The sequence below is a fragment of the Chenopodium quinoa genome, unplaced genomic scaffold (assembly GCF_001683475.1).
Source record: "Chenopodium quinoa cultivar QQ74 unplaced genomic scaffold, ASM168347v1, whole genome shotgun sequence".
NCBI lineage: Eukaryota > Viridiplantae > Streptophyta > Magnoliopsida > Caryophyllales > Amaranthaceae > Chenopodium > Chenopodium quinoa.
The window spans coordinates 7097843-7110253 of record NW_018744239.1 but is presented as its reverse complement, the minus strand read 5'-3'; the positions used below and the strand labels follow the sequence as shown (position 1 = coordinate 7110253).

Here is a 12411-nt window from a genome sequence, read left to right as displayed (position 1 = left end):
TTGATATCAGTGTTGTTGATTTGGTAATAATTATTTCTACTGTTGTGTATTTTAATTCACATGTGTCATCAATTTTTTTTAATTTCTAATTCTCGGTATTTTGAATTACAAATTATAGGTTTTTGTTCCTATCTATGCCTATCACCACTTTTGGGTTTTTGCGTTGAATATGAAGAAAAAAACCATGCAATTATTGGACAATTTGGTTTATGAAGAAGCTACTATGGAAACAATTAAGCATTTGTCTGTAATATTGGTAATTGTTTAAATTTTTGTTAAAGTTATACTTGTTTTTGTAAAAGTACACTTATTTTGGTTAAAGTTACATTTTTTTTATTATATGTTTAATTATTGTACTTTGTTCTTCCTTTTGTAATGTGATCATTTGAGCACATTATTCAATAGTCTTGGTCATCCTAAATTTAGTGAAGTTAGAGATTATGCAATGGAGGAGGTGATGTTCAGTTGGAAGAATAATAAAGGATATGATTAAGACTGTGGAATATATTCTATGATGTGTATGTTGTTGTTTGAGGTGCTGCTTTTAGTTGTGATGCGTTGATGCGGGTTAGTTGCAATTTTTTTAGTTAACTTGTGTTTTTTTTTTGTTTATTTATTTATTTATTTATTTTTATTTTTTTTACTATGATTACATGATACTAATATATATAGTTCTTAAATACACTCAAGTTCAAGAGTTGTACTTCGAGCAGAGATATGTGTAACACTAGTACTGTCTGATATGAATGATGGCAGACAATTGGTGTTGAATTCTTTATGCAATTTTAATTCGCGTCGATTGGAGCTAGCACCTGAATTTGCTAAAAGGGGAAAGCTGATGATGCAACAAAAAAGGAAAGAGGAAAATGTGGCAAAAAATTGAGTAAAGAAGTCAAAAAGATAGATGCCAATAAGAAAGAAAAATCTGCCAAGGGGAAGTATATATTGTATTAGCAACAGCAGGATTTGTTAAGGGGAAGCTAATGTAGTTAGAACTTACAGTAATTTCATGCTTTTGTAAGTATATACTGATGCTTTTTTTATGTTTATTTTCTAATTGGAAGTCTTGGTTTGGTTAATACCATGCTTTTGTAACTACATACTTAATATTTTGTCTATGAAATGGATGGATATTATCGTAATTCTATTAAAGTTAATTTAATTCCATTAAAAATTATGGCTAATTCCCTTAAAGTGTTAGAAATTATTTTTATAAATAGGAAGGAATCAAGATTATTAAAGTGTTAATATAATAGTTATGGATATTTCATAAAAAGTTATGGATGACGCCATTAAAGTTGTGGAAACTTTTTTTTTGTAAAAAGAAGTTAGAATTAAAATTATTATAACAGTTTTGGTATTTTTTATTAAAAGTTATGGATAATGCAAATTAAAGTTAAGGATACTATTATAATAGTTATAGTAATTCTACTAAAAGTTATAGTTTTTTTTAGCAAAAGTCATCATTACTTATACAGTAAAAAAAAAGATCAATATATTATATTTAAAAGTTCAAGAATAATACAACAGTCTCAAATAGTCTAAGATCAATGAATATAGTTCAAAATTAAAGAACAATGTATCTAAGATCAATCAAAATAGTCTCAAATTAGGGGTTATAGCTCCAAACTCAAGTGGTGGTACTGCAGTCTTCTTTCTTTTCTTCTCCATTGGTCCTCGTGGCCTTTTGTTCCTTCCTTTTGTTGTTTTACGTTCAGGATCTAATATTAGAGGTGCCTCAGTTGCTATACTTGATGATGTAGCTTGGTTAGTCTCTGCTTCAATAGCTTGGTTAGTCTCTGCTTCAGTATCTTGGTTGGTCTTTGCTTCAGTATCTTGGTTGGTCTCTACTTCAGTAGCTTGGTTAGTCTCTGCTTCAGTAGCTTGGTTAGTCTTTGCTTCAATATCTTTGTTGGTCTATGCTTTAGTAGCTTGGTTAGTCTCTGCTTCAGTAATGTCGTTGATGGTTGTTAGTAGTTCTTCAATAAGAGAAAGGCTAGCAGCATAACTTTCCTCGATAAGGGTTCTCGCCTCTTTATTCAATTGACTTTTCAATATTAGATTATAGAATTTTCTAGCCATGGTTTGACACCAAGGTGTGTATTGATGTTGTTCAGGTTCTTCATTGTCACGTCTTTCCCAAATTGATGATTTTGCAAACTTTGTCCATCTCTTTTTTATATACTGATCTGGTACTGTCATCACTGAATGTAAGTGTAATATTCTGATGCAGTGGTAGCATAACCATCCAGAAGCTTCAATGTTCTTGCAAGTGCATTTAACTTAGTTGTTGTTAGATTCAAAAGTGACTTTTTGTTGCGACCAAGGTTCACTTTCAATTGCCACTAAATAGAACAAGGTACTACCATTTTGCCAAAGTAGTTTTGTGGTAGTTGCAATGGAATACCCAAATTCTTCTTCAAAATCTGTGAATAAAGACAAAGTGTAGATTTCTGATGCATGTTTCAGCAGACCAGATAATGGTATTGCTGATGATGCAGTTGATTTACTACACAAGAACTCACCATGTTTTTCCGTGCTTCTCCAACGCTGTATACAAGCTTTGAAAATGCTACAGAAGTCAGTCAAGCTTGTTAATCTATTTGCTCTAAACCCAATTGCATGATTGGTACTTTCACTTCGCTTAGAAGAGCGGATACCAGCTGAGAAGAAGTCTTTGCTTAGAGCTGGACACCACTTTTCTTTTAGATCATAAATTCTTTGAAATCAACTATCTTCTTGTAAACTATACTTCTCAATCATTGAGTTCCATACAGTTTCAAACTCAACTTCAGTTACACATCATTTCAAACAGTAGGAGAATGTTCTCTTAAAATCCTTGTCTCGTTTCAATGATCCAAATATTGTAATAGCATTTTGTTCTAAATGCCATAAACATAATCTATGTCTGACCTCTGGAAAGACCTGAATTATAATCAGATATATTTTTAGAAAAAAAAAGGTAACTACACAATAGAAACAAGGTAACTTTAACACCTTTATGTATAACTTTAAATGTTACCTTCTGTATTGCAGAGCACATTGCTTGATCTTGGTCTGTGAAGATTGAGATTGGGCATTTCCCTCCCATTGACTTTTTGGATGTCTCAAGAAGCCATACAAATGATTCAATTTTCTCATCTCCAATAAAAGCACACCCAAACATGCAATTTCTCCAATGGTTATTAATTCCAATAATAGGAGCACATATCAAATTGTATCTATTTGTCCTATATGTAGTGTCAAACACTACAACATCTCCATAAATACTATAATCTTCTCTCATCATCGAGTCTCTCCAAAATAGTGCTCTCAACTTGCCTTCTTTATTCAATCTAAATCTAAAGAAAAATTCAGGATCATTAGCAAGTTCCTGGTACGTTATTTCAGAGACTGCTTGTGCATCACCACCTTCAATATTTTTCATTTTCAACCTTGTCCAATAATTCAAATGGTCTTTCTTTGTGTGTCTCAAGTTTTCTTCATCTCCAGCTTCATTGCACATAGCTTGATATGAGTCCATAACTGAAAGTCCTGACTTTTGCAAGTTTTCTATTACTTATCCCTTTTCTTCTGTCATCTCTCTTTCAGATGATGAAGATAGTGCCATTGTTTTCTTGTGAGTTCTTATTTATGTACCAAAACATGTTGTACTACATCAAACAATCCATCCTCATTCATCTTAACTCTTATACAAGCTCTACAATCTGTTCTTGTGATAGAAACTTGCCTTGGTTTTCTTTTCTTTTTCTTTTCTGCATTCTCCACAATTTCTTCTATTTTTTTTCTTTTTTCTTCCCCTAGTGTTTGTTTTACCTTGTGCAGAACAAACATAGTATTTCTATACAATAACTTTTCCAGTTTTATCCCTAGTCCTACCTGTATGTTTCCTTACTGAAAATCCTACAATTGATGCATGTTTTTTTGTAAATCTCATGCATTTCTTCTAAGGTTTTTGTTCTGGTGCCTAATAGTGTTCTCCCAACATCAATATTAGTTTCAATGACTGCAATTTAATTAGTATAGTAGATTTAAGTTTTACGAAAAAAGTGTAACTATGATTCAGTAATACAGTAACTTTTAAGCCATATCAGGAAACTTTGACAGTGTTATCACTTACTTCACTATTTTATTAAATTATATAATATAACTTCTAAGCCATATTATGTAACTTTAACAATATTAACTATAACTTTTAAGCCATAAACAAAACAACACGTGTATTTCTTAAAGTTACACTTGTGTTTCTTAAAGTTACACTTGTGTTTCTTAAAGTTACACTTCTATTTCTTAAAGTTACACTTCTATTTCTTAAAGTTACACTATAAATGAAACAAGTATGCAATTTCAATTTTACTTGTACTTTTCAATATTAAACAGAAACTTCAATTTAAACAATTCTGCAACTGTTCAAAAGCTTAATGTTACCTTCAGAAGTTGAATCTTCATCCGCCGAGATTTGCTCTTCATCCGCCGAGATTTGCACTTCATCAACTGAGATTTGTTCTTCATCGAGATGAACTCTATTCTCATATGAATCTACATTGATCGTAATTCATTCAATCACCAGTTTACCTATTTTTGGTAAATTTGTACAAATTCATATACAAAATCACATACCTGAATTGAGGTTTTGATGCATTGCATTGTCATCGATTTCGCAATTTAGGTCAATATTATTACCACATTGCCTGCAATTTAGGGTTTGTTGCATAGAATTGTTGTTTAAATCCAAATCAATTGCAGAATCAACTTCAATATCTTCTGAAGTTTACAGATCGTTTTAAATTAGAGCTTGAATTTGTTTTTGTGATTGTAATAATTTGTGAATTAGCGAATCCATTGATGTTTTGCAGAGAATTTGCAGAGAATATTTCGAAGAAGACGATGTTTTGCATGCGGCTCTGATTTAGCGCTATTTATACTCTAATTGGCACGTGTGAATCAAGTCTTACATTAAGATTAGTGTAAGCCGGTTGTATGCAAGAATTTTTGTTTGTCATACATTTTTTAATAGGATTTTGTCATTCATTCTTACCCAAATAGTAATACCCACCTATTGCATAAAAAAAAATAATAAAAAAAAGGAAAAAAGTAGTAATATGGTAATACCCACCTGCTTCGTCACTCTCCTCTAAAAAATACGCAGTAGTTATACGGCAAAACCACCCCTGCTTCATCTCTCTTGTCTCAAAAATTTTCAAATTCTCCATGACTCCATCTTCCTCACCTCCATGCCTTCCTCCATTTCACGGCCTTTGACACATCATCCTCGACGATTGGCTGCAAGTCCTGGATTCAAGTTTTGCGATTAATAAGGTAGAATGCAAATTAAATTTCCTCAAGATCGAAAATATCCAGCCTTAATTCAAGCAAAATCGAAAAATCCAGACCTAATTTCGAGCCAATTTTAGTGTTTTTTATGCAATAATTCAAGCAATAACAATTTCGAACCATAAATCTGAAATTTGCTTTGATTTCTTAGGTTTAATTGATGAAAATTTTTCAGCAGTTTAATTTTGATGAATCATGTTTCCCCCAAAATTCTATATTTTCCATCTTTCCTGAGTAATTAGGTGAAACAGCTCCTGAATTTTGTTTATTTGTATTAATTTGCTACTTTTGTGTTTCATCAATTTGTTTTAAAGTTATTTTTTTTTTCTTAATTTGATTTCAATTTCGTTCCATTATTCGTGATTGAACTTGTAATTCTTTTTAAAAAATGAAATCCCCTTTTTTTCTTTTTTAATTCGGGGTTTTTTTATTAAGGTACTCGCTCAATTCAAATCTGGATTACTATATACAATCAAAGCGTATTAAATTACTATATTTCAGCATACAATTCATGAAACTAACTTTGAAATGGTTTTCTTTTTCTTTTTTTCTCTTTTCCCTATCTTCAGGAGGAGAAGGTTGAGAAGACAAATGGTGCATAGACACTACATTCCCTTACGAGTAGTCATGTCGGGTGACACTCCTCATGCTGGGAGTCGGGTGAGTAATGTTGTGACCCCTCTAGTTGAATCCGGGTTGAATGGTAGCCGTCTCGCTGCCGGTAGTGCTTTTTGTCCTTTTCGATCTAGCACTCACCTTGACTTTTTTAAACCTTACTTGAGTGGGAACTCACTTATAATGGGGTTACCCTCTCGCATGTTATGCATTTGAGAATGCGTGCTAAGCGCCATGAACTTTTAACCAATGAGGTTAAGGCTAATCCCCTTAATGTATCCCTTGTTAGTCCCATTCTCCATGTTCAGCCTTTAAACAGGTTTTCTTGGCTTGATGATGATGTGAATTGGTTTGATCACTTTGTAGTGCGGGGTGGTCATTCTCTAACTTTTTCTCCATCTTCTTCTCCTGCAAAGAATATGGGTAAAACTGCTGAGTCTCCTAGTGAGCGTGCTTTTCAAGATTACTAGCCTTGTTACGTTGTTGAGCCCGTGGAAGAGGGGAAATCTGACTTCTACATGAATGAGAGGTGCGTTAGCCCTAAAAATTGTACGCTTGACTCCAACTGGCGTATAGACGATGAGAGGTTGGATCTTATGACAGTGGGCCAACAGTTTTATGGATTTGGAACAGGCTTCAAGTTGGTCCTTCTTGTTGAGGGCTCAAATGAAAGGAATGGTGTCCTTCGAACAAGTGTATTATTCCAAAAGAGGGTTCAGAATTAATTAGAAAGTTAATTATTCAGTGAGGTCAAGTGATCGGAATGCCTAGCTGGAGGCCGCTTCCGATTAGTAATATTAATGAATAATTAATATTACAACTTAATCTTGACTAAACCCTTCGGGTCACACCCAATCGTGTAACCGAACCGAAGCGACGAATTAATCCGTAGGATTTGATGAGTCAATAGAGTTTTACGAACAAAGATCTCAAATTCCGAGCTTAGAGCGTTGAAACCGAGCGTCGTTAATCGAGTCAAATTTAGGAAATGACGAGACGGAAAAATCAGCCAAACGACAAGTCACATCGTATAGCCCTAGCCTCTGAATGGCCGATATATCCGAGGGCTAGGGCAATGTGGCTAACTAGGCAGCCAGCATGCGAGGAATGGCCGCAAGCTCAGCCGCAGCATGCGTGTGCTGGCTTGGGTGCTGCGACATGCCAAGCTAGCTAGCTAGCTAGCATGCTAGCAACGCATGCTAGTATCGCTAGCTACCTGGCACAACAAGGCCAGCATTGCTGGCGCCCTTGCTAGTATGCTAGCACCAGCCCCTCACCATCGCAAGCAAGGCCAACAACAATAACTAGCCGGGCCTTGTGCGAGGAAGCAGCAAAGTAGCAGTAGCTCGTAAGCTTTGCTTGCAATAGGTGCGCCCAGCACGCCCAGCAGAAACCCGTATGCATGCGTGGCATGCTGATATGTTCATTTTATATAGAGATTTACCCCCGTCCCTTGGTCATATTTAGGAGTATTATTGGCTCTTTGGAGCCACTTTTATTACTTATAAGCGTTTTCTAGTGTTTCCGTAGTTTTGGTATTGTTTTATAGGAAATTGCGGATTTTAAGCATTTTCCCGGAGTTATTTGAGCCACTACAAGCATTGGAGTAGGATAGCATTATTATGACCATATTTCGTAGCCCAAGACCGGCTAGAGTCATCAAACCGGAGATTCAGGGCTCGACAGTTAAGAAGAGACCGGGGCAATGGACCAAGTGTTAAGGACCCAAAGAGGAAATCCAGATTGGTCTTAGAAAATAGCCTAGTTGAAGAGGTCTAACTTACCCGGATGCTCGCCCGACTGGGTAAGCCCTCGCTCTGAAGAGCACCTGGTTGGGCAAGGCACATAGAAGAAAAGCAACCCTCGCCCTGTCTCGCGCCCGACCGAGCGCGAGTGAAGAAGATACCAGCAAAAAGGCCGGCCCGGCCAGGCAAAGCTCTGCCCGACCGGGCCGTGTTTCTAAGAGGAATTTCGGCAGTTTACTTTGCTTTTAATTAGGATTTTTAAGTTAAAGTATAAACACGTTTTGTTTTAGGAAGTGAGGAAGACGTTTTTCATTAGTAAAATTCTTAGTTTTTAGTTTTAGCTTTTAGTGAATACTCTTGTTTTCTCCCTACACTTTTGATTTATACAATTCTTCATTTCCGTTTATTCTGGTAACAGTTTCTTCCCCTTTTATTTTCAGTAATTTAATTGCTTTGATTTAATATGCTTTGTTTAATTGCTTTGCTTAGTTTAGATTTAATTATGCGTTAGTAGTTTTATACTAGGGTTTGTGGGAATCCATAAATAATATGAAGGGGTAATTTATTATTGTTGATTGTTAATGCTTTGGTTGATTTCCTATTGATTAATTTACTGCTATGCAATTAGATTAGCGCTGGTTTAATTATATGAGTTATGCAATATTAATTCGAGATTCGAGAGATGAGAATTGATGTTTAGGCTTAGTTTCAATAGGCAGGTTAATTTATAAATGGTTAAGTCAAGATTCGAGAGATGCGATTTAATACCGATAGATTAATTCTGTGATTTTAATACGTAGCGAAAGCCCTTTATGATCTGATTAATTGATGTATTAATGATTGATTGTTGTGTTTTACCCTGGAATATTATTTATTGGTGAACCTATACCCTAAGCCTTTTATTATTGTTTTTCTCCCTTAATCAATTTACTTTAGTTTATTTATTAGTTTAATTCTCATTAAAAACAACTTGGTTATTTAATAGATTGTTTAGACTATTTTAATTAATTAGGAATAGAAAGACTTGTTTCCCTGTGGATTCGACCCTACTTCCCTATCAATTTTAGTTAGTGGATTTAAGAATTACTTTTGATTAGGTGATACGACTTTAGCCTGTAAAAATTTGGCGTTGTTCTCGGGGAAACAGTTTTATTTTTATTTCTAATTGTTTCTGTAGTCTAGATTATTCTCTTTCGTCTCAGAGAACGCAAGTTCCTTGAGACAGTTTCTCATATTTGCATGTTTAATTCTGTGTTTATGCCCAGGAGTTCTAGATCAGGTTACATTCCATTCGATCCTGAAATCGAACGTTCTTTTCATAGACAGAAGAACCTTTTTAGATAGGTACGAGTTACTTCTGAGGGTAATACACCTTTAGAACTCCCATCTGATTCTAGTGCCACAGAAGTTCCTTCAGAACCAGAATATGAAATGACGACTCAATCACCTCGCAAGTTCAGCGATTATTTGCAGCCGTCCTTGGCGGATTTTCCACATCTTGCTCCTACACCATATCTCGAGGGAGTACAATTCGAGATTAAACCCTAGTTTATTACTATGATCGAAAGGAAGCAATTCAGCGGAGCTAAGGGTTGAAGATCCAAATCTTCACATCTTGGATTTTTGCCAATATTGCAACACCATTAGACAAGCTGGGGTCACACAGGACCAAATCAGGGAGATTCTTTTTCCCTTTTCTTTATGTCGTAAAGATAAATTATGATACAATGGACTGTATAGAATTGCACTTGGTATTACTGACTGGGAAACTCTTGTTTAAAATTTCTGTAACAAATACTACCCTGCAGAGAGAACAACTTTGTTAAGGAGTAAGATCCTAAATTTTTCCCAAGAAGCGGATGAATCTTTATATAAAACTTGGGAAAGATTCAAGGATTTGCAGAGAGAATGCCCCCATCATGGGCTAGCATAGTGGCAGATAATGCAAGCTTTCTATAACGGGCTTGGATATAATTCAAGAATGATTTTGGACTCTGCAGCTAACAGAAGGTTTATGAATTTAGATGTGAATATAGTGAGTAATGTTGTTGAAGAGATGGCTATTCATAATTCCCAATATGGGAATCCCAGAGGATTTGCAAATAAGGGAAAGCACCAAGTCGACTCTATATCCTTTTTGCAAGCACCATTGACTGCTATTAGCCAGAAACTAGACAATATTAATAATACTAATTCATCTCCCGTTGCTAATGTTTCTACTGTTTGTACTAACTCTACAATAATTTGTGAAAATTGTGGTCTTGTAGGTCATAAGGCTCAGGATTGTACCAGTTCGCTTGAGAAGATTAATGATTTTCAAGCCTATAAACAAACTAGTCCATACTCTAACACCTACAATGCGGGGTTGAAAAATAATAAAAATATGTCGTACAATAGAATGAATGTGCCTCACCCCCCATCACAGGTACAACAACCGCAGCAGAGGTACTATTAACCTCCACATCAGAGACCACAGCAGACTGTTACTCCTCCTTCTGCTTCTGGCTTATTAGAAATCAGAACGATGTTAGTTGATATGTAGAAACAGATGCAGAGTAGGGATGTGCAAATTGATTCGATTCTAGCTCATAATAAAATAATGGACAATCAAATTGCGCAACTTTCCTTTGCTCTACAAACCCGCCAGCAGGGAGCCCTACCATCGCAGCCAGTACAACCTACAGATCACGTAAATGCAATTACCCTGAGAAGTGGTTCAAAATACGATGGGCCTTCTATGCCCAAAGATGATGAACCTATAATAACAAATATTGCTAATCCTGATTCTGTTATACCAAATATTGTTGTTACTAGCCCTACAGGGTTCCAGGGTAAAACTAACATTTCTGATGATACACTGCAGGGTATAACTGCAAAGAAGGATAAAACTCAAGACAAGAGTGGAGATGTACAGAAACCAATTATCAAACTATTATTTCCTAATAGACATCTTAAGAGTAAGCTAGATAAGCAGTTTGGTAAGTTTCTGGAGGTTGTCAAGAATTTGCAGGTAACGGATCCTTTCACAGAATTAATTACTCAAGTTCCTGCATATTCTAAATTTATGAAAGAAATTTTGACCAGAAAAAGATCTATTAGTGAGGTAGACACAGTTGCTTTTACTGAGGAATGCAGTGCTATATTATAGAATAAATCTCCACCTAAACTAAAAGATCCGGGTAGTTTTTCTATTCCTTGTCACATTGGTAATCTTATGATTGATAAAGCTTTATGTGATTTGGGTGCTAGTGTAAGTGTTATGCCGCTATCTGTGAGCTGTAAATTAAATATGGGTAATTTACAAGCTACCAATATTACTCTACAAATGGCCGATCGTTCTGTTAAATACCCCTTAGGTGTTTTAGAGGATGTTCCTGTTAAAGTGGGTAAATTTTATATACCTGTTGATAATGTTGTTCTTGATATGGAGGAAGATTCGCAAATTCCGATTATTTTGGGTAGACCATTCCTTCATACTACAGGGGCAATAGTAGATGTGAAAAGTGGTAAACTTACATTATGTGTAGGGGATGAAAACATTACCTTTAATCTAAATAATGCCCCTAAAAGCCCTATTTTAGAGGAAAAATGCTTTAGTATTGGTGTGGTTGATGTAAATAATTTTTCTAATAAGCCCCAAGCTCTCGTTAGAGATCCTTTGGAGGCGGTACTTTGTGTTACATCTTCCATAGGAAAAGCTACTACATGGAAATATGAAGTGGATGCTATAGAAAGAGCTCTAAATTGTGTAGGTCTTGGGTTTGAAGATGAACAAGTGGAGAGAAAGGAGCAAATTGAGAAAAATCGGACTCAAAGTGCTGTAGCGCACCCTACCGGGCGAGCACTCGCCCGACCGGGCGCGAGAGGAAGTCAATATACGAGCGAAATTCGCCCGACCGGGCGCGAAAGAAAGGAGGATTTTTGCCTAAAATTTTCCCGACCGGGCGCGCGAACAAAGGTCGAAAAAAGAGTTAAAACTGCCCGACCAGGCGGAGAGCCGCCCGACCGGGTGCGTGAGCGGGACATCAAAATAGGCCAACTTCAAAATGACATATCTTTTGTGTTTCTCAACGAAATTTTGTGTGTGACCTATCGTTGGAAAGTTCTTCAAGTCTACTTTCTAATACAATTAGAATCACTGCATTATCATTTGTGTAAAAAAAGTTATGAGAAAAATAGTGAACCTGACTCGTTTTTGCCTCTTTTCCTACTAACACTTTGTTTCTTTTTTGTCCAGAATTGTACCAAAGTGCTGAAATGTGATTCCTGGGATGGTGGCGGCTATGAGTTTGATGATGAGGGGTAGTCGCCTGGGCGACTAACTTCCCTTTAAGCCAATGAGGACATTGTCTGGTTTGGCTTGGGGGGAATTTCTTGTATATATAGGTACTCTTTCTTTCCCTTTTCTTTTTATTTTCTTTGGTGTGCTTAGTTTAGTTTTATTGCTTTCTAGAATAGTTTTTATTGCTTTCAAAAAAAAAATATAAAAATACGATCCATTGAATGATAAATCATGCTTCCTTCTGCCCCATTCATGAAAATTGTTTTGATTCTTGGTATATGATGATGAGTATTGTGGATAGGTTAGCCATGATTTGATGTTTGATTGCTTGAATGCCCTAACATGAGTCAATTTTTTCCAACTATTTGTGAATATAGTGCTTGACTAGTTGATTTGATGAGGAATGTGTGTTAGTTCTTAGTATGTCAATGAAGT

At 35.6% G+C, this 12411-nt stretch overlaps 2 protein-coding genes across 3 annotated transcripts; one reads left to right on the top strand and one right to left on the bottom strand.

The window, feature by feature from the left end:
• Window positions 1-1593: 1593 nt before the first annotated feature.
• Window positions 1594-3523, bottom strand: LOC110694342 (protein FAR1-RELATED SEQUENCE 5-like). The gene is made up of 5 exons (XM_021871516.1): window positions 3023-3523; window positions 2814-2925; window positions 2344-2687; window positions 2162-2224; window positions 1594-1917 (listed from the first exon to the last, which is right to left on the bottom strand). The coding sequence occupies exons 1-5, from the start codon at window positions 3521-3523 to the stop codon at window positions 1594-1596; spliced, it is 1344 nt and encodes a 447-aa protein (XP_021727208.1).
• A 1541-nt stretch (window positions 3524-5064) lies between these two features.
• On the top strand, window positions 5065-12096 carry LOC110694417. Of its 2 annotated transcripts, none has more exons than XR_002505827.1 (3): window positions 5065-5319; window positions 5904-5994; window positions 11932-12096. XR_002505827.1 is itself a non-coding variant. In XM_021871590.1 (3 exons), exons 2-3 carry the CDS (start codon window positions 5926-5928, stop codon window positions 10840-10842), a joined length of 354 nt encoding a protein of 117 aa, XP_021727282.1. In that variant the 5' UTR covers window positions 5065-5319; window positions 5904-5925; the 3' UTR covers window positions 10843-11022. The 2 variants fall into 2 exon arrangements, 1 of the variants encoding a protein (XP_021727282.1); XM_021871590.1 differs by lacking the exon at window positions 11932-12096 and adding an exon at window positions 10558-11022.
• The last annotated feature ends 315 nt before the right edge of the window (window positions 12097-12411 follow it).

Coding starts and splice junctions, on each gene's coding strand:
- LOC110694417 (XM_021871590.1), top strand. CDS start 5,926: ATGGTGCATAGACACTACATTCCCTTACGAGTAGTCATGTCGGGTGAC. Junction 5,995..10,557: donor CTCCTCATGCTGGGAGTCGG/GTGAGTAATGTT, acceptor GATACACTGCAG/GGTATAACTGCAAAGAAGGA.
- LOC110694342 (XM_021871516.1), bottom strand. CDS start 3,523: ATGGACTCATATCAAGCTATGTGCAATGAAGCTGGAGATGAAGAAAAC. Junction 2,225..2,343: donor GTACCTTGTTCTATTTAGTG/GCAATTGAAAGT, acceptor CCACTGCATCAG/AATATTACACTTACATTCAG. Junction 1,918..2,161: donor ATAAAAAAGAGATGGACAAA/GTTTGCAAAATC, acceptor ACTAAAGCATAG/ACCAACAAAGATATTGAAGC.